Source organism: Antennarius striatus, chromosome 12, assembly GCF_040054535.1.
Source record: "Antennarius striatus isolate MH-2024 chromosome 12, ASM4005453v1, whole genome shotgun sequence".
In the NCBI taxonomy this organism is placed as follows: Eukaryota; Metazoa; Chordata; class Actinopteri; order Lophiiformes; family Antennariidae; genus Antennarius; species Antennarius striatus.
The window spans coordinates 15,561,513-15,581,079 of record NC_090787.1 but is presented as its reverse complement, the minus strand read 5'-3'; the positions used below and the strand labels follow the sequence as shown (position 1 = coordinate 15,581,079).

General features: G+C 41.2%; 2 protein-coding genes and 1 long non-coding RNA gene across 4 annotated transcripts; 1 reads left to right on the top strand and 2 right to left on the bottom strand.

Moving 5' to 3' along the window:
- Window positions 1–366: 366 nt before the first annotated feature.
- On the bottom strand, window positions 367–9,804 carry si:dkey-229b18.3 (uncharacterized). 2 transcript variants are annotated; one of them, XM_068330191.1, is made up of 8 exons: window positions 9,525–9,804; window positions 8,476–9,137; window positions 8,149–8,222; window positions 7,710–7,938; window positions 3,638–5,574; window positions 2,991–3,203; window positions 2,019–2,156; window positions 367–1,805 (listed from the first exon to the last, which is right to left on the bottom strand). In XM_068330191.1, the coding sequence occupies exons 2-7, from the start codon at window positions 8,807–8,809 to the stop codon at window positions 2,052–2,054; spliced, it is 2,892 nt and encodes a 963-aa protein (XP_068186292.1). In that variant the 5' UTR covers window positions 8,810–9,137; window positions 9,525–9,804; the 3' UTR covers window positions 367–1,805; window positions 2,019–2,051. The 2 variants fall into 2 exon arrangements, with proteins under 2 accessions (XP_068186292.1, XP_068186293.1); XM_068330192.1 differs by having other exon boundaries at window positions 3,638–5,556; window positions 8,476–9,804.
- On the top strand, window positions 9,487–12,270 carry LOC137605482 (uncharacterized). The gene is made up of 3 exons (XR_011037750.1): window positions 9,487–9,626; window positions 11,238–11,442; window positions 11,958–12,270. It is a non-coding gene; the product is annotated as an uncharacterized lncRNA (long non-coding RNA).
- Window positions 10,705–18,749, bottom strand: chaf1b (chromatin assembly factor 1, subunit B). Its single transcript, XM_068330193.1, has 14 exons — window positions 18,619–18,749; window positions 18,232–18,377; window positions 17,101–17,233; window positions 16,885–17,005; window positions 16,589–16,692; window positions 16,303–16,399; window positions 16,077–16,161; window positions 14,880–14,973; window positions 14,688–14,757; window positions 14,494–14,585; window positions 14,232–14,391; window positions 13,328–13,885; window positions 11,996–12,084; window positions 10,705–11,361 (listed from the first exon to the last, which is right to left on the bottom strand). Exons 2-14 carry the CDS (start codon window positions 18,355–18,357, stop codon window positions 11,255–11,257), a joined length of 1,836 nt encoding a protein of 611 aa, XP_068186294.1. The 5' UTR covers window positions 18,358–18,377; window positions 18,619–18,749; the 3' UTR covers window positions 10,705–11,254.
- Window positions 18,750–19,567: the final 818 nt, after the last annotated feature.

Below are 19,567 nucleotides of genomic sequence, written 5' to 3'. Positions count from 1 at the left end.
GCATATTTTGACCTTAATGAACACAAATGTCTCAATTTTAAGGGTTTTTCCCCCCATTGCTGTTACGAACAAATGTCTTCCAGATCAGTCATTAAAGACATGATGAACTGTTTGGACACGACTGTTTCATCTTGACTCTATGTACAGTATGTGATAAGACAAAGGCCCCATTTTCATGGCTTATGACTCTAGTTAGAGAGGACGCAAAAACATGATTCATGACAGCTTTTCTGACCTCCTCAAACGGAACTCATGATTTACTCTCCACAGAGGCGTCACACAGTCCATCGTCATAATAAAACTATATGAAGACACAAGCAACCATGGACTTTGGGAGGAAGGCAGATGAACTCCACACAGGTCAAAAACAATCACAAATATTTTTAATTAAAATCCTTTCAAGAAAAATTGTACAGAATTTTATTGGACAATCATGTAGAGGATTCATTTCTATTTCCTGGTGCGTTAACTCCCCCAGGTATTAAAATGTTGGCACATTGTTGAAAAAAAAAAATCTAAAGCCATACATTTTCTGTCTGACCAACAGCAGCAAGAAAAGCCATAAATGATTTGATATGACCCAAGTGGTTGGTAGGTCATTGTTTCTGCTCATCCCCTTCAGTATTTATGCTCTTAATGAATCACTCAAAACATGACACCTACTGTAATACAGCAGCAAAACAACACATCAACAAAGCTGACTTCTGTTTTAACAAGGATGCACTGTCTTACAGATATGTCTGCATGCTATCAATCATGATAATGATTTTAATGTTTCTTCCAGCTACAGTGACATAAACAAAGTACAAAAACACCGTGGAAGCAAGAGAAACATATAAACAGCAAAAAAATTATTCAGCCTAACAGATAGCGAGGCAGCTCATTTATTTTTAAAGTTAAATTTGTAAAACATAAACATCTCTTCATGTAAGCACATTGCATTTCCTTAGCAGTATCCGAAGCATTGATAGCAGAACAAGACTATGAATGTCTTAAAAATAAAGTTGAAGATGATAACAATAAAACACCTGCAATGACACAGTTGTTAATATTCAGAAATTCACATTAAAAACGAGACACGATTCCCTTTTCAAACTGGCAGCATTAAAAAGACAGTGGACTACAAACAGCCTGCAAATACACATGCAGTGGCGTCATTACAGTCTACTCTGACTCGTGGACCATAAGAGACGAGCAGATCAATACAAAAGGAGGCACAGACTAGATGACTTATTTAAAAGTTAGCACACCGAAAGGATGAAGATCCACTGAAAAAAGGCCAAGTCTCCCTCCTACGACCTCCTCCAACTTCAAGTATTCCCTCCAGCGTGAGCATCGCTTCAAGTATTCCCTCTGGAAACCTTCAACGTCACTGTCTCTTCTTAGGTTTACAACATAAGCTATGATATAAGTGCACTCAAAAATTCATCAATACATAGAAAAATAAGGATAACAATGAGTAGCAGTTATAGCAAAAACAATCACTTTACATTTCATTTTATACAGAGCATTACATTAAATTTGCTTTATACCGTGGCATCACCTTCCCCTGCCCCTGAGTGAAATGTTCAAGTTTAACCTTCTGTAGCTACGGAGAAGCAGAAACGGACCAGCAACCTTGATGAGGTTTTTTTTAAATAACATTAGCAATCATTGGTGACGGCAATGATTAGAATCAGAGTAATTATGCCTTTCCACAGACGGTTGTGCTTGTGTATAACGAACACATTATGTACAAGCTGCTGATCCATCACATGCCTCTGGCTTCAGTCTGCACGCTGGTGCCGACACAGACAGCCTTCATCCTGGAAAACACACAAGATGTTGACAAGAAAAAAAAATTAGCATGCATGTCGATCACAACAGTGTATTTATAGTTTCTTCAGCTAGAACAAAGACAGAAATGCATAATAACTAAAAGCTCACTTTCAGATATCAGGTAAAACAAGCATGAGGCCTATCAGCTGCAGGGCAAAGAGCAGCTCAGCCTTTAACAGTATCACTTTCACCCAACTCACTTCAGGATTGCACCAATCGCCTCAGGAATCACCTCAGGAACCAGCAACAATGCAGCTCCGGCATTTGTACAACTTGGGGTCATGGGTGCGGATGTGGCTGCGTACATTCCTCAGTCGAAAGAACGTCTTACTGCAGAGCTGTGCGGCAGAGAGAGAAAACAATGGGTTAACAGAACAGACACGAAACATAAGCACGGGAAATAATAAAAAATAAGCCTGTGACATATCCTCTATTCCTTTGCAGACCCTGGGGTGGTGTATGGTATACTGCTCTGGATAAATGTGACCAACCGAAAAAATAAGATTTGTAGAAAAATCCAAATATTAAAAGAGGCACGGCTCAATAAATTTGTGGGTAAAGCTAGAAAGTATGGGGTACAGGGTGATTTCCTTCAACAGAAAATGAATTGACACACATCCTCAGTGGCCATAGCTTTGTTTATGTTCAATTATCTTCATCGCTAGGCAACACAGCATCAACGACAGCAAGGTGACAGTCCTGCACTTCATCAGGAAAAGATGCAAAGGTTCAAGAAAAGCAGTTAAATTCCCCACTAAAGTCTTCTTGTTCTCCACTCTGCAGATATCAAGACCCTGAGGACTAACTTCTATTTTCTGAAACTGCAGCCTCAAAAACCTGAAATTAATTTTCATTTTTGAAATGCTCTTGCAACTTAACATATTTCTGTCCGGCTATAGGATGGACTCATGCTGGCTTTCTACTACCAGACTGGAAGGCTCTCAATCGACGTAGACTAAATAAGGAAAAATAATACGCTGGATACCAACAACTGCTTTTTCCAACTTGCTATACGCTGCAGCATGAAAGTTGTCACCATATAGAATAGAGCTCTCTGATCCTCTCTGGAATGAGTGTGTGATACTGCTGTAAGAAACTTTATATAATAAACATATCACAACATTTACATTTAAAAAAAGAACACAAGAAAACAGTGTTTTAAAAAGACTTACCGGACAGGGCCAGTGCTTGCCCTCAACGTGCCTGAGGCGATGCATAATTAAAGCATCGCAGTCCTTGTACAAGGCTGAACACTGAAGACAGGCATGAGCCGCCTTTGGAACCGTGGGGGCTTGACTCCGAGGCCCCCGAAGCTGCCTTAGCCTTGCCCGATGCGTAGCATCCATCATGACACAACTCCTGCTGCTCAAAGGGAGTTTCTCTTGCTGTTGGAGATGCAGAAAAAAAAAAAAAAACAGGAGGAAAAGACAAATGTGGGTGAGCTAACTGAGATTTTGAAGGTGCGAATATATCGAACACAAGCAAAATGAAGACGAGATAAGAGTCAGCAATGACATGTTAAATGTGAAAAAAGGATAAACAGAAACATTGTGCTACGGATCAATGACTATTTTAAGGACAGTTTACATGGCAACCATTTCACATGAGCACGGCATTGTTGGTCATTTTTAAAAATGTGTATTTTCCGCACTATAAGTCACCCCTAAAAGCCTGTAATTTTCTCATAAACCTACAGTGCGCCTTATAATCCGGTGAGCCTTATAGTGCAGAAAATACTGTAAATGGGCAAACACCAACTTCACTGAAAACAAAGACGGCGCAGTAAACTCAGTAAATCACTTCCCTCCTTCCCTCCTACCTTTGGCATGGTCCTTCTGGCCTTTGGTCCAGTAGATTTGGTCAGGGGGTGAGTGTTGTTTCGGGACTTTGGCTGCGGGTTGTGAGCCTTGCTCCTGTTCACGCTCCTCTCCTCCCTCTTGACCACGGGCAGGGCGGGGGTCCCTCTGGCTCTCAGTGCCCTGTGAGGGGACATCTCCCCAACTTGTGACACAGAGCGCGTCAAGCATATATCCACACTCTCCTCTTCTTTCTTCAGCACCGCCATCGGCCCCCCTGCAGGCCGGCAGAAACTGAACAGAAACCCTGAGTCCAGTAGTTTGATGGGGGGCTTGCTCTGGCGCTTGCCCCTGTCTGGGGAGGGAGGATCAGAGAAGGCAGCAACTGGCACCGGGTCTGTTGGCTCCTGTTTGATGACTTTGTACAAAGGGTGGTTGTAGATGGAGGGAGGGGGTTCCTGCTGTGCAAACTGGAACTCATCAGGTTCACTAACCTTTACTCTTTGTCTGGTATCTGTAATCCCACCCAGGCCCTGGCTTTCCACCTTCCCCCCCACCTCTCCAGGCCTACACTTTGACTTTGCCCCCTCGCTGCTGGAGACCCTTCTGAGTTTGGCTTTTGCTGCAGGTCGACTGCTGTTGTAACGCGGGGTTTTAACAGTGTCTACAGCGACCTTATTTCTGACCTGTTCCCATGGCGGGGGTGTGTGACCGCAGTAATTGATTGACGGATAAGTTAGACCTGAGACGGAGAATTCAACTGGTTCTGATTTAATCCTCACTGGGTTTCTCACTCGAGGTTTGTTGGTGCTGCGTCTTCGCAGAGGCTGCTGGGAAACGCGGTTGGAACGGTCACCCTGCCTCACCGACTGTCTGAGTTCCCTCCCCCTGAAGGACGGCGCGAATATGTCTGGCAGCACAACCTTACTTCGCATGCTCCTGTCGCTTGGAGGGATATGCTGTGAGACGGACTTTCGCTTTTTTTTGGTGGTTGGCTCTGAGCCGACTCGACCCACGGGTTTAGTCTTCACTGACTTACTGAGAAGGCGAGTGGTCACAGGGTTACAGAGGGGAAGTGACAGCGTCACAGGCCCAATAGGTAGGCCTGGGGAGGTGGGGCGTGGTTTACGCCGCTTGGTCAGGGAGTAGTTGTTAGCCTTCAGCTTCCTGAGTCGCTTCTTTTGTCTCCATCCAATCAAATCTTCTGGTCTGGGGAGGAGTGCAGTTCTCTGCAACCCAAGAACGTTCATCAGCTTGTACTTCTCCTGTGCTCTTGTATAATCCAGCTCATCCTCGTCAACCTCCTCTACTTCCTGCTTCACCCTCACAGGGCTGCACGGGAGCCGAGTGACAGAATGGGGCTTTTTCATTCTTCGGGGGGTCTCTAGTGCGGGAAACAATCGCTGCACCTCCAAGGCTGCGCCAGGAGCAGAACGGAGAAGACGGGTGTTCGTTGGTGACATCCGAGAGTAATTCCGTGTCTGTAAGGCGCCGATGGTTTGTCTGGTTGCAGCAACCTTCTTGGAAGAGGGAGACTTGAAGTCCATGAGCTTCATTCTGTGTGATGGACTCAGTGGGAGGCAATTACAGCCTTGGGTTTTTGACGTCCTGCGCAAATTGCGTTTTGGGCTTCCTTCTATAGAGTCGTTGGATGAATCCAGTGTCAGTCTGAAGCAGTCGTCCGTATCCTCTAATCCAAAATCCGCCCTCCTCCTGCTTTCTCTCTGCTGGTGGCAATGCCCATGACATTTTCCCTCCCAGTTCTTACCATGATGGAGCTGCTGTTCCTGCTCTTTTATGAGAGCAGAGCAGGCTTCCACTGCGAGCCACATACCCAGGTGACGGGCCATTGCCATAACTTCTGGTAGGTCCTCCTCACGAACACACAGCGTGGACGAATAGGAGAAATCCAGCAGAGACAGGAGGCTGTCCTCGCTAAAACCTGCGAGGAACAAAGAGTCTTTAATTAGATTAGCTGAATCTTGGTCAGGGAGTGGACGTATGAGATGAAAGTGACTCGTTCTAAACAGACGATCAGAGAGACCACAGGCAGAGTGGGAGCAAAGTGTAAGCTTGACAGTGGAGACAGTAGACCAAGTGATTTAATCAGGGCCTCTCCTGGGCCTGTCTGACGAGACACATCAAAGACTTCCATAATGAGAAGACAATCCAGGGCCCGGATCCTCAAACATGAGCTATCGTGACCGACTTGACAAGGCAGACCGTTTCAAAACGCAGCAGACAGCTTCTTTAGCCAGAATAACTAGAATGACCAGTTCTCACCTTCCTACATGTGTTTAAATGTTAATGACAGAACCTGTGTGTCAATTCAAGTCAGGAATTGTCATGTGACTGTACTCATGGGGTGAACAGAGACTGATTAGCACATCACATGAACGACAAGATAAAGGGAAGCGTCTCTGCTGAATAATGGAAGACACAGGCCACACCTTCTGAATGCTCTCTGAGTAATGGATCTGGGCTAGATTACAGAAACGCCGATGATTACCTTAAAAGATAAAGAAAACTTTTCACTTTTCAATCCACAAAAACCACTACTCTGCTAATCAAATAGTCTTTTTTCAAGGACAAATGGAAAACATGAACTGGTGAATGTTCTTTTCAAATAAATATTTGCGATATGAATAAAGAGCTATCATAGAGAGCTGAGGAGGCTGGATTAAAAGCGGTCCTCTTTCTTCTTTCTGCTTCTGAATAACACCGTGCATTCCTTTTGCGATTACACGGCAAATGCAGGTTTTGCCAAGAGTGTAACTCACATCAAGCACGCAGTGATCTTTGATGAAGTCATGTCCATGAACACACCGCGTGATGAAACTGTTCTAAACTGAGCTTCTTTTGCTCAGAATACAATGCCCAGCAGCATTAGACAAACCGATAAGAGTTTAATTTTAACCCACTTATTGTAGTTTTTTTTTAAGATTTTGTTGGACTGAAATGTAATATACTGTCACTTTTAATCTAGTTTTCAATTTGAATCAGACCCTAAGACTAACAATCACTTTGTGGAAGCTCATGTGTATCCAAATAATAAATGAAAAGAATAAATTTAAATAAAGTAGATGGATGGTTCTTCTGAACAGCAACATCCAAAAGGATGGGGTGAAAATCTGACGGTCCTAGGGAAGTTGAGAGAGAATAATTATACTTTACACATTTTCACACACTCTACTGGAAGACATTCGCAGCGCGACACAAGTTCTTTCACATAAAAAGTGAAAGAAATGGTTGAATAATGGGTGGGAAAAAAGCTTGAAAGAAAAGTTCACAAATCAGCATTTTTTTTCTTCACACACAAAAGGGGTGAATAATGGGTATACTAATGGAATAATGATTCCTTTAGACTTGCACAAATTGTGGCATCCTTATTCTGATGTTGAGAAAGTTGTGGATCTGGATCTTCACTGACTCATCCAGCCTCAGCATTTCGAAACATTTAATCTCAATCGAAATAATGCAGATTAATTAATAAAGTGAAAAGGTTACGATTTGTAATCACATTTGCACATTTAAGATCATTGTCTAACTCACAGGACTGTCAGTACCGGTGGGACAAGACAGGAAACAAAAGGTAGAAAAAGCTGAGAAAGCATTTTATATCCAACAAATTGAAAGTCAGATGGGGGGGAGGTGCCGTGCACTAATGAGGGACACTTGCACCGCCAGACAGATTGTATAATTATGTGGATTTAGAATAGACATCGTTTGGTATGATGTGTGCTACTTTAATATATGAACATTGCCTACCCCCCCGACCCCTGATCTCCACTTTTTGACATACAAAATACCTCAAATGATAATTTGACATGGTTTTGTTATGGTGGGTGGCAACCTGGATTGCCAAAACTGTACTGCCAGTTTTTTAAATCAGGTCAAACCCACTGTCTATAAAATATATTTTAAGAATTACTCCAGTGACGATCATTATAATATAGATCTTGTTTTAAATACTGGGCCCAGTAAACAAGGTACAGGCTCGGTGAGGTGTGTATACCCAGATCCATTCTCTACACTGCCATAGATCTCAAGCATCAGTTATGTACAATTGTTTGGTCTTTAGTCATGCATTCTTACCAGTGAGATCTACGTCTGCTTTCTTGTTAGAGTCCATTTCTGTGAAGACTTCCTGGAAGTGATCGCTGACGGCTGCCAGGACAGCTTTGTGAGCCAAGTAGGGTCGTCCGTTTGTGTGCAGGGTGATGTCACAGAACATCCCCGCCTCCCGCTGACTCCTCAGCTTGCTCAACACGTCATCACAATGTGATGCCATTGTCTTTGTGACACATCCTCTGCCACCAAGCTTCTGAGAGGCAAGAAAAGCAAGACAGCAGAGAGAGGCATCGTTATTGCAAAGCAATGTGTGAGAACAGACTGGAGAGGTCTGAGTGTGAGAGCAGGATTAAGTGAGAATGATAACAGGAAAGTATTAATTAAAATGTGCAACAAAATGGGGAGCTGACAAGAACAAATTAAGACAGAAAGCTTGATAGGAAGAAGGAAAATGGCTCATTACCTCTGTTTTCTTAGTGTGCTGGCTCTGACACTCTGGACAACCAAGGACAAAATCTCTAATTTGGAAGTACATCCCTACGCAGTGAACAGAAACACAAGTATCAGAACACTTATCCAATAATTACTTACTTATCCAATATCCTGTTGTTGATGTTGGCAACAAATAGAGTCTTCCTGATCTATCATTACTAAATGTATGACTGTGTCAAATAAAACAAATGTATAAATCCTCCATATATAGATAATGAATCAGAAGATGTTTCACACATTCAGGAACCACGTGGTGGAACCAGTGAAGTCAGATGTAAGGCCGGTGGTGCTCTCATACCCTCCCACCAGTAGTTTTCAGCCACGCATTTGTAAGTTTCCTCCAGGGAGAGGTGGCGCTGGCCGGGCCGCATCCGCCGGTGAAAGGTGGAGATGGCCTCCTGTCTCCGGTCCTCATCCAGAACCTCCCGGTAGTTGAAGAACCCTCTTTCCAGCTTTTTGCGGTACAACAGCCCATCAATCACCTCAAAGTTGGGCGCCTGTCCTGCTGGGGGTCCACGCCCTGACTCCAACTCCCCAGCTCTGTGCTCGCCTCCATCCGACCAGGGTTTGGACGGATAAAACGTCTCTACGTTCGCCAAGTGATCGCTTGTGACGGTGCAGCTGTCTGCCATTTTATAACCAGAATGACACTTAGTCCAGGTGAGGATTAGTATTTATTCCTCTGTGGAGTAAGTAAACACAGCCCCCTCCTCCTCTTCTTCTTCTTCTTCCTCGCTGGGCCGGTCGCCCACTCGCCAGTCACGCCGCGGAGCTCCGAGCCGAACTTTGGCAGGCGACCTCAATCAATCACCGATGTGTCGATAACAGCCCACCTCCCCTATAGTAGGTACAGTAGGTAACCGGCCCGGCTAACAGGGTGACATACCTCAGTGGACGATCACAGGGTCACAACAGCGGCTGACATTATGGCTCATGGAACGGAATTTTCCTCTTTTGTGCCTGGAAATAAAGTCTCTCTCAGGTTATCGACAGCAGCTCCTGATTAGCTGACAGTCAGATCGTCACTTTTTACTATCCAAACAACTGAGGCCATCGTTCCAAAACTACATCAGCTGCACTTTCTGTAGGCCACATTTACGTACATTTGTGAGCGTTTTGACGCCAACAGTGATGACTGTTCATCTATGCAAGTGTAGTAAAACGATAAATACAGCCAGGAGAATATCGCGCCAATCGCGCCGAGCCAAGTGATGTAAAGTAGACACTTGCACGACGACCACGTTAAAAAACAGGCTTTACGGCTAACTGCTCACCACCTGTCCGTCTTCCATCTATTTCAAGCGCCAGGAGTGGCCTCCGGGGCTGAATGACGGCATGCAGACTCACCGCTGGGTTAACTTGAGATTTCTTTTCGCCAACTCAAGTAGGAAGCAACATGATGACGCAGCTACCAGATCAGCATCGCCGCCTTCACGACCTAAAAGCGAGGTAGGCTCCGCTCTCAGCACCAAATGTTGCTAATCATTGCTGGTTTCCCCCGAAAAGCCGCCCAGAAAGAGCCAGTTAGTGACACAAAAGAGTTCATTACGCTACTGCTGAAGCAAATCCAGTCTAGTGGTCAAATAATCTAATTTTCAAAACTCGTAACCTTCTGTTTGTTACTGACCAGCAGCCTAACTGAGCCAAGTCTTCCCCGCCTTCAGACAAAGGCCATTAGCAGAAGAATGAAACAGGATTCGTGAAACGAGACGTGATTGGCTAAGACATCTGTCAATTATGTTAGTTTTAGTCCCTTCGCTGCAAGGTAGGTTGCTCGCGCACTCTTGACTTGCGACACAGTCAAACATGATACACCTACTGTGTATTATAAATTCTGTTTATTCGATTGTGTCGGAAACGCCAAACATTATTTAGTGAAAAATAGCTTTTAGTGATCAGAGATTTTTGAAGATTCACAATAATCTTCGACAATGATCTTAAATGTGCAAATGTGCAACAAATATTATAATACACTATTATTTACAATGACTTTTTTATTTTCCACTGAATAGGAATTTTAGGATTTGCGATACAAATTGCATTCCCTGAATACCAACACAGAACAAAAGTGAAAAAGAAAAAATAAGATTAAAAAAGAATATATAAAAAAAATAAAAAAATAATAATATATAATGAAAATATAATAAAATAAAAAAAAAAAAATATAATTATATAAGAAGAAGAGATAATAAAAAAAAATAAAGAAAATAAAATAAAAAAAAAGAAAATATAAAAGATAGAATATATAAAAAAAATAAATATTTTTATTTTTGCTGACTTTAGAATGGAATTTACCAGTTCTTTGGATGTCTTTGTTAAAGTTTTGCACAAACCTGTGCTAGAGCAATGATTAAGTACTGAACCAGTGTCACTGAACCAGTGTTATTGTGGTCTGTTTTGAGTTTAACTGGAGAAACTAAAATTTACATGTGGTTGGTAATTTACTGGATGATTCCTGTTTTTCAGACTGAAACTAAAAATGTTAACTTTTTTTTTTTAAATGTAGGATTCATTATTTTTCATGTTTCTTTCTGGTCAAGAAGAACATTGAGACCATCACGTGGCAAATCCATCTGCTTATAATTTAAAAAAGTCATGCTACAGCCATTTAGTGAAAAACAAAACTCTCTCTTTAGAAGAACCATCATTTATTAGACCACCACTAAACCCTTAATGTTTGACAATGCAGTTTTTCACTGAAGCTGAAGGTCAACCGTCTTTTTTCAAACCAAGACTCAAGGTGTAAATCGAAAACTCTCATGAGGCAAGACACTGAAGCATTTCCATTCTCCACCTGGAGTTTTCAAAGGCAATTTCAGTTTTATAATGACACATTCTTGAAAATAAGTGACTGAGCATTACTTCGTTTAAAACAATTGAAATATCAAATAGCACAATTAACGCCATACAGGTTTTCTGTTTAAAACAACATGCATACATAATTAGAAGAAAACGCAATTCAAGGACACTATAATAAATTTTGTTTTCAAATGAGTGCATTCTTAGTATTTTGTCTGCTTTTGCTGCTATTGTCTGGTGTCCTCTTTTGTGATTTTCCAGCTCCAGACTGGTTCCAGTCAACACTTAGCCTTGGCGACATTGCTCTTTTCTGAAGCCGCGTTGGTCTTGGATCGTTTGGACTCTGGAGGCTGACACACTGGATCTACAGGAGGAGATGGACGCTCTGGAGAGACACATATGAAGGCACATTCACTTTAAGTTTACACCTGATGAGTACAGTGATGTGAGAAACCACAATTGACAAGTAAGACACTTTTATAGCAGGATCCTTTTGATATTTGTATTGCAAACCAAGCTATTAGTTTTAAAGAATAATTTCAATATCCTTAAAGTCCCAGGTCTGATTTTTAGACCGTGACGCTTGACTATCTGAAGGCTAGTCAAGAGTCATGAGCAGAAACATGAGCAGTCAGAAAACTCATGTAAATCATGTTTCTAATCTAAATTGCCTGCAGTCCTCTCTCTCTCTAGTTTGGACAAGATCTCAGTTATTGTATTTGTGAGCACAAATTTATCAGAACAGAAATGGAAGGCAACTAAAACAAACCAAGTGACAACAGCAATCGTGTTCCCCCCCCCCCCCAAGCTTTAGAAATAATACAGGAGACAACACTTAAGTGTTTGATTACATTAAATATCAGACACGAATTCAACTCTGACTTGGTATGAAGAGAAATTTATCACTCATCATATCAAGGAGATGAAATTTAAGGCTACGTCTGCACTACCAGAACGTTTCCCATCATTATTGTGTTGCAGCAGGACTGACAATAAGCAAAACAGTTGTCATCACTAACCATGTTTGGCCTTCTCTGTGGAAGAGGGAGCGCAGAAGAGTGAACAAACAGATGGAGATCGGGCTGCAACAGGAGTCAGAGACACTCTCCTGTAAACAATTTAAAAAAAAGAAAGAAGCAAAAACACTTTAAGCATGTGATCAACAGAAGATGGAATAATAAAATATGGCAAGAAATTTCTCAACAGAATGTGGTTCAGCTTCATCCTCTTGTTGTTGTGATTCTTTATCCATTTAGATTACAGACACGGGGAAAACAAAAGCATGTGCAGACCTGCCATTGTCTACAGACAGTCTGTCAGGGTGATTATTATTTTAAAGTCAGTGGGGGTTCCAAAGAATCCCCGAACCAGACAGGGCTTTATTTTCAGGGCATGTTAACAAGCAAAAATGTGACCAGCCCATTACGGATAATTAGATTTTTTCTGATTTGGTAGAAGAGTATATTTAAAAAAAGTTTACAGAACTCCCACTGCTTAGCGTTCATCTATATAGACAGCATATCTGGAGATAATCAGCTTAGTTACTTTAATGGAGAAGGAGGTGGATGCAGTCTGCCTGTGCAACTCTCCTTCAGTTTGACTCACAACACATTTGAATAGTACAAGTATTTCCATAAATTACCATCCCAGTCAGCACCTGCATTCATCACACTCCCTACAGCCCATCTAAACAAATTAGTAAATGCTCTGAATGCATTGAAACTCATCAATTCTGCTGTATGATAACCATATAATCTGGTTCCTCTTCAAATTCAATTAAAAGTCATTCTAATTACTTTTTAGTTAATCAAGCAGGGAAAGCCACTGTCAAAATTTAAGATTTGTTGCAACCAAGCTTTTGCAGCTCTGAATCCTCCATTAGGGAATAATCTTCCCCAGGGTTCAGAGCAGAAATCAGGTCTCATCCTCTGTAACCCTGCTTCTAAAAAGCGCTACAGGAGTAAAATTTTACATAATAATAATTAGAATATGTAAATATCTGAAATCAGACAGTGTAATTAAGTAATTTATCAAAACATTTGCTTATATTTTTGAGTAATTACACCCACAAAATCACTTGACTGGAAAAATTCAGGAAACTAGGGTTGAACATGAACCATGGGTGTCGTAGAGCTTAAATCATTCATTGATCAAGAGTAACTTGAGACAGCCGCTGTTGAAGTAGAAATGTCAACAGAACGGTCAAGCATTTTGTGTCCACAATGTAAACATACTAAAAAAAAAAGGGGTTGATGGGAATTTTTTCATTCTTTTACTAAATTAAAATTAATTAATAATAAGCATGATCTTAAAATACACATAGTTTAATGTCACATACGCAAAATTTTTACCTTGGGGTGGGCATCTTCGGGGTAGTTGTACCTTTAGAGGTAGCAGGCCCAGCAGAGTTAGCACTGCTGAGGACTTTAGGGGTGGATGGGGTAGTGGGGGTACTGGACCTGGAGGGGGTGAGGGGTGCACCACGCTGTGGGGGTGTAGAGGGAGAACTTCGGCATGGCAGGGCAGGGGTCTGAGGTGCTGAGGCGGTTGTGGCTGTTGAGGAAGAGGGCTTCCCCCAGCCCTCGAGGGTGTTGAGCGTGATCCGACGGGGTTGGGGTTTTGATTTGGCGCTGGGGGTGCTCTTCTTCTCCTCTGGGGGGCTTACAGAGGGGGATTCTTTTCCAAGGCACATTTGGGATGCAGGACTCATGGCTGAGTTTGGTGGCTGGGTCCCAGGAGACGAAGTCCTGGAGGATTTCTTGCCCTTTTTCTCAACGCCACTCTTTGGTGTGAATACCTCCAAAGTGGGGGGCTCCTTCAGCGGAGTACCTAACTCCCCAGAAGAAAGGGATAGGAAGGAGCAGTAACCATCTGTAGAAGACACAGCTAGGAAAGAACCATCGCGAGACCTAAGGGGGAAACAGAAGTAGCGAAGACATCCACAAATAAAAGGATTTAGTCATATGAATTATTGCAGGTACACTGGCATCTTTTAAAGTCAACACACACTGAATCATCATAATACCTTTACTTTTTATATAACATAAAACAGTAGTATTTTTCTGTGCATACATGCTTGTAAAACTTCAGTTTTATCTCCCTGAAGTCAAAGTAACTTTTGATTGAAGGAAATACAGCCATCATTTAGAAACAAGGACACAGAACTCAGTTTATTCCAAAATATTGATAGCTACTTGAGCCTAATCGAACGTTTGCTTTCCTGTGCAACAAGGCATTAGAAAAGTCCTCCTTTACCATGTAATGTCGCTGAGTGTGTGGTAGTGGACGTTGGACACCAGGCCAAAAGGAAGGGCCTGCTGTGTATCATACAAAAAGATGGAGTCCTCAGATGCCACAGCAAACACCATACGGTACGGCAACTGGAATATGTTGGGAAGCGTCTGCATAGAACCATCTGAGAAAGGGAGAAAAGAAAAAAACCCCTAATATAACGGGATTGTACGATAAAACAACAGGGCTTGGTTGTAATCTTTAACTAAAGAAGGCGTCTACTTGCCTTCTCCCTTCTTGGACCTCAGTTCAAAGTAGACAGGACAGCAGCGCACAGCTAGCGTAACTTTAGATGGACATGGTAAATGAGCAATAGGCCTAAAAACACAAAAAAGAAATGTGTTTATTTGTAAGTAGCGTTAAAACATCCAATAGCGAATACAAAATATTCTAAATAAAACAACATGTGACAAAAGTTACCTCTTTAGACCCTTCCTGGAAAACATGTATGTGGTATTTATGACGTTTTCTCCAATCTCCACACATCCAGCTGTTAGAAATGTGAAAACAGAGGTGATGCTTTATGCAAATTATCCTTACAGATACTGTACGCTAAATGTGATCACACAAATGTTATGTAACAGCCATATTTTGAGCATGATGTGAGGGTACCTGGGGCGAGAAGGAAAGACCCGTCTGGTGTGAATGAAAGCCGTCGAAAGAATGACCTCATGCTGTCATCGTGGAACATTCGGAATTGCTTGGCCTGGAAACAAGAAGATGTTCAGCCCTGAAAACATGTACAAATCTAACTGACCAGAGAATGTGGTGGAAGATTTCTGAGGATATTACTGAGAAGATGTGATCGACTTTAAACCACCAAATATGGAGAATTATACCAACTTTCTAAGTCAATAGACCTCCAGACTTCATGTCATCTTCAGATTAACTTCAGAACTGTCCGTAGAGAGCTTTATAGAATGGGTTTCCATGGCTGAGTCGCTGCATCCAAGCTTTACATCACCAGAAAGATGCAAAGCGTTGGATGCAGTGGAGTAAAGTACGCCACCACTGGACTCCAGAAGAGTGGAGATGTGTTCTCTGGAGTGACCAATCACGCTTTTCCATCTGGCAATCTGATGGACGAGTCTGGGTTTGGAGGTTTCCAGGAGAACGATACTGGTCAAACTGCTGTATACCAGAAGTAAAGACTGGTGGGTGGGAGTAATAATTATGGTCTGGAATTGAGTTTTTGGGAGTTGGTCTCGACCCCTTTGCTCCAGTGAAAGAAACTCTTAATGCTGCAGAATACTGGGTGATTTTTGACAATTTCATGTTCCCAATTTTATGGGAACAGTTTGGAGACCACCCCTTCCTGTTACAACATCACATCACAAAGCAAAGTCCATGAAGACTTGGATGAGTGTTTGAAAAAGAAGCTGTTTGGTGTTGAAGAACTTGACTGGTCTGCACAGACCAGTCAACAGAACACCTTTGGGATGAATCAGAGCAGAGACTGTGTTCCTTCTCATCTAACATCAGTGTCTGACCTACAAATGAACTTCATGAAGAACAGCCAAAAATTCCCAGAAACACTTCGAAAACCTTGTGGAAAACCTTCCTAGAGGAGTTGAAGCTGTTATTGTGGCAAAGGATGGACCAACATCATGTTAAATCTTAATGGTTTAAGAATGGGATGATACTCTAATTCATACGTGAAAGCAAGTGAATGAATGCTTTTGGCATAATAGTGTATACTTGATTTGATGCAGAACAAAGTCAAAAACAGGTAGAGGCAAAACGGTGAAAATGTAAAGGTCAAAATCAATGTGCACGAAAATACAATTTTTACTTTTTTCCTCTACTGACCTCCCCGTCTGCAGGTGATCCAGAGCTCATTTTGCTGACACAGAAGGTTTTCTTCTTGGTATGAACACTGTAAACACGCATCACTCTGAAAGGAAGGAAGAACATCTTCAGATACAAGAAGCTGAATGTATACTGTCAGTAACTAGTTAACAACACTAAATACTCTGTTACTGACAGTAAGAACCATAGTTAGTTTGTGTATAGATCATCTACATCTGTTTTCTACCTGTCACAGCTGAGAGTGGCTATGTACTGCCCCAGAGGATCCCAGGTCACTCCCTGAACGTAGCTCTTATGATCATTCAGGATACAGATTTTCTGCCCTAAACACAAAGTAAGTTTCAAACAAAATAATAAAAACAAGGCAAAAATAAAACTACAATAGATATTTGACAGTACCGTGTATTAGTATTACATAAATATTGGAATTTGACAGATTAAAATGAAGATTGATCAAACATAGATTTCTTATTTATCAAACATAGATTTCTTATTTATCAGTTTAAGCAAACCTTTGTTAATGTCCCACATGACAGCTGTGTTGTCAACAGAACCAGACACCATGAAGTTTCCATCTCGTGTCCAGCAGATGTCATACACATCCTCTATGTGTCCCCTGAAGAAAGAATCAAAACACAATAATCACAATATAGGAGAAATTTAGAGCAACACAGTACACAAATATCTGTAAATTGATTAAATTGTTCTCTAGGTGTGCTATTCACAGAAAAAAAGGCAGAACAGTCTGTTGGAAACTGTTGCTAAATCATTCTTACTTAGTGGGAACAAAGTCACACAAGTTGCATACCTCAGTATCTTGACCACAGACCAGCTCTCCTTGTTGAGCTGAGCATCTTCATCGTCCTGATACACAGGGGTCTGCTCAGGCTCCTTGGAGTCATTGATCTTCCAAAGCAGAATTGCTGCATCTGCATTCAATGACAACCATTTGATTAATAAAGCACAGGGTATTTCAAAAATGCCACCTTTACACTGTCTCCTATAATCCTTAAATGCAACATACCATCTCCTCCTGAAGCAAGCAGATCTCCGTTTGGACTAAAGCGCACGACGTTGACAGCTTTGGTATGTCTTGCCAGATTAGACAGAAACTCCACCACTGCTTTCCCATCTGGACCCGTGTCCACCCGCCAGAGCTGCATTGACATTAGCAAAAAGGACAATAAACACATACCCAGCAAACAATATTTTGTAAATATCAACAGCATATGATGTGCTGCGCTGTTGCCCTGCCATCTGAATGAATCAAACAAACGGTACATCCATTTCCTATTATTGCTTCTCTTTTGCAGGGTCACAGGGTGCAGGTGCCAGTGTACAGTGAAGACAGACGAGTATTAAGCCCAAGTCAGGACTGACACAGACATAAAAACACGTAACCATGCTCAGATTTACATCAGTGGGAAAATTACTGTCACCAATTAACATATAGTGTATTTTTCTGGACTGTGGGAAAATACACGGAGGGAACTGACTCATGAAAAGCATTAAACCTCTAATTTAATGTTAACTCTACTAATACTGTTTTACAGCTTTTCATTATACCCATTTAGTGTGTGGGACATTTTGCTTTGTTTTGGGATTACACAAAATAAGAGCTTTTTTTGAAACACGGGTGACACTTATTTAAACTCCAGGCCTTAAAAATATCTACTTAATAATATCAGTGTAAAATTAATGACTTTCTCAGTAGTTCACCGAGTATTTTTCACAAGAAAAAATAAACACAATTTCTTTTTTCTTAAAGCAAAGATTACTAAATCAACTTGTATGGTGAGATAGAATCAAGAACCACTTTAACTGTCATTATTAATGACAAAACAACGAAACTGGGTAAATAACGCATAATGTTAGATTAATATAAGCTTGGTGTGATCAATTATTTCATCAAATGCTTGTCGGTAGATTTAGGTCATTCAATACAATTCAGTTTTCTCTGCATAGCGCCAGATTAAAAAAAAAAAAAGAAGTTATCTCAAGGAACTTTCCAGGCAGAGCAGGGAAAGACCTGCTAGTATAGAAGCCAACTTTTCCGGCATGAGGAAACATGTAAACAACGGAGGCAATAAACAAATTGAGCTTTAAAGTCATCATCGATTATTTTTTTCACAAACCGACCGGTTGCTCTACTCACCCTGACGGTGGTGTCCACTCCGGCAGTGGCGAGTCGATGAAAACGTCCATTCGAGCTGTGCTGGAAGTCCAGACTGTAAACCGGTTCTTTGTTGTGCCATGCTATCTCACAAGTCACCACCTTCATTTTTTATATCCAACAACGACCTAAAGACGGGGAACATGCAGAAAATACCTGACTTCAAATTCATTTGTTAGCCTTTCTATTAGTGGAACTAGCTAACAACGTTAGCTACACATTGGCAGGCACGTTTGGTTAATTTAAAGATGTTGTTATGGAGAAACAAACGGTGGTACACGTTGAAAGAGATTACGGTTTCTAATAAATAAAATGGACATACATTTTTGTATTTGAACATAAAAATAGAGTATTTTCGTAGTGACCTACCTCCCGCTGTCACTCTCAGGAGATTAGTAATTTCCCGCGTACAACTCTTCCAAAACTTCCGGGCGAATGGGCTGCAGTGATTGGTTGAAAACATTCAAAAGGGGCGGTGACCCAGGCACGTGATATTTTATTTTTATGAAAAGGAAACGTACAGTACCACCTTCTCTTATTGGTTTAGCAAACAATCCTTACAACGATTCTAACCAATCAACATAAACCACTATTTACCAATCATAGACATGGTAGGCGGGTCATTAATTCGTCTCACTTCGTTATCATTTCGTATCAATTATGCTGTTGTTGAAAAAAGTGACTTTGGTTGGATTTAGATAAAACATCATGTCAGAATGACATTAAGTCTGTTATTGTGGATTATCTTCGTTTAGCGTGTTTTTTATTTTGTTACCTTTCATAAATACAAGTCGTGTCTAGTGAAAATCAGATTTTTATCTTCCCAAATAAAATTTAATATTACATATCAAAAATCCCAATTTTGTCACAACCCTTTGTGTCGCAAGATAATCGTGATAATCTCTATACAATTTATACAATCTATACATGCAATTTCCTCCGGGATTAATAAAGTATCTATCTATCTATCTATCTACACCATGCTGGTCAGGCATCCAACTGAGGTACAAGAATTCGTTTGCTGGCAGAAAATCCAGATTAAATTCTACATCATTGTGCCAGTTTAAACGAGTTTATTGATGAAAAGAAAATGTTAATTAAAATCTTTTATAAAGCTCACATTTGTTGTCTAGACTGCGGTGTCTTAATTTCCTTTCAGGGATCATAATAGTATATAAAAAAATCAGTCAGATATTTGTATTAAGGTTTATTATCCAGACTATGTTCTTGATTTGAATTCATTATGGCTTCAGGATCATGCGTTGTAGCACAACTGATTTTGGTTGCAGAGACTCAAGTAAAAGCACATTGTTGTGCA

Excerpts from the sequence above, each read along its gene's own strand:
- chaf1b (XM_068330193.1), bottom strand. The coding sequence starts at position 18,357 with ATGAAGGTGGTGACTTGTGAGATAGCATGGCACAACAAAGAACCGGTT. Across the intron at positions 16,400-16,588 it reads CATGTGGGACATTAACAAAG|GGCAGAAAATCTGTATCCTG; the intron begins GTTTGCTTAAAC and ends CTTTGTGTTTAG. Across the intron at positions 14,586-14,687 it reads TCCAGGAAGGGTCTAAAGAG|GCCTATTGCTCATTTACCAT; the intron begins GTAACTTTTGTC and ends TTGTGTTTTTAG.
- si:dkey-229b18.3 (XM_068330191.1), bottom strand. The coding sequence starts at position 8,809 with ATGGCAGACAGCTGCACCGTCACAAGCGATCACTTGGCGAACGTAGAG. Across the intron at positions 7,939-8,148 it reads AGCACACTAAGAAAACAGAG|AAGCTTGGTGGCAGAGGATG; the intron begins GTAATGAGCCAT and ends CTTGCCTCTCAG. Across the intron at positions 5,575-7,709 it reads AGCAGACGTAGATCTCACTG|ACTCTTTGTTCCTCGCAGGT; the intron begins GTAAGAATGCAT and ends ATCTAATTAAAG.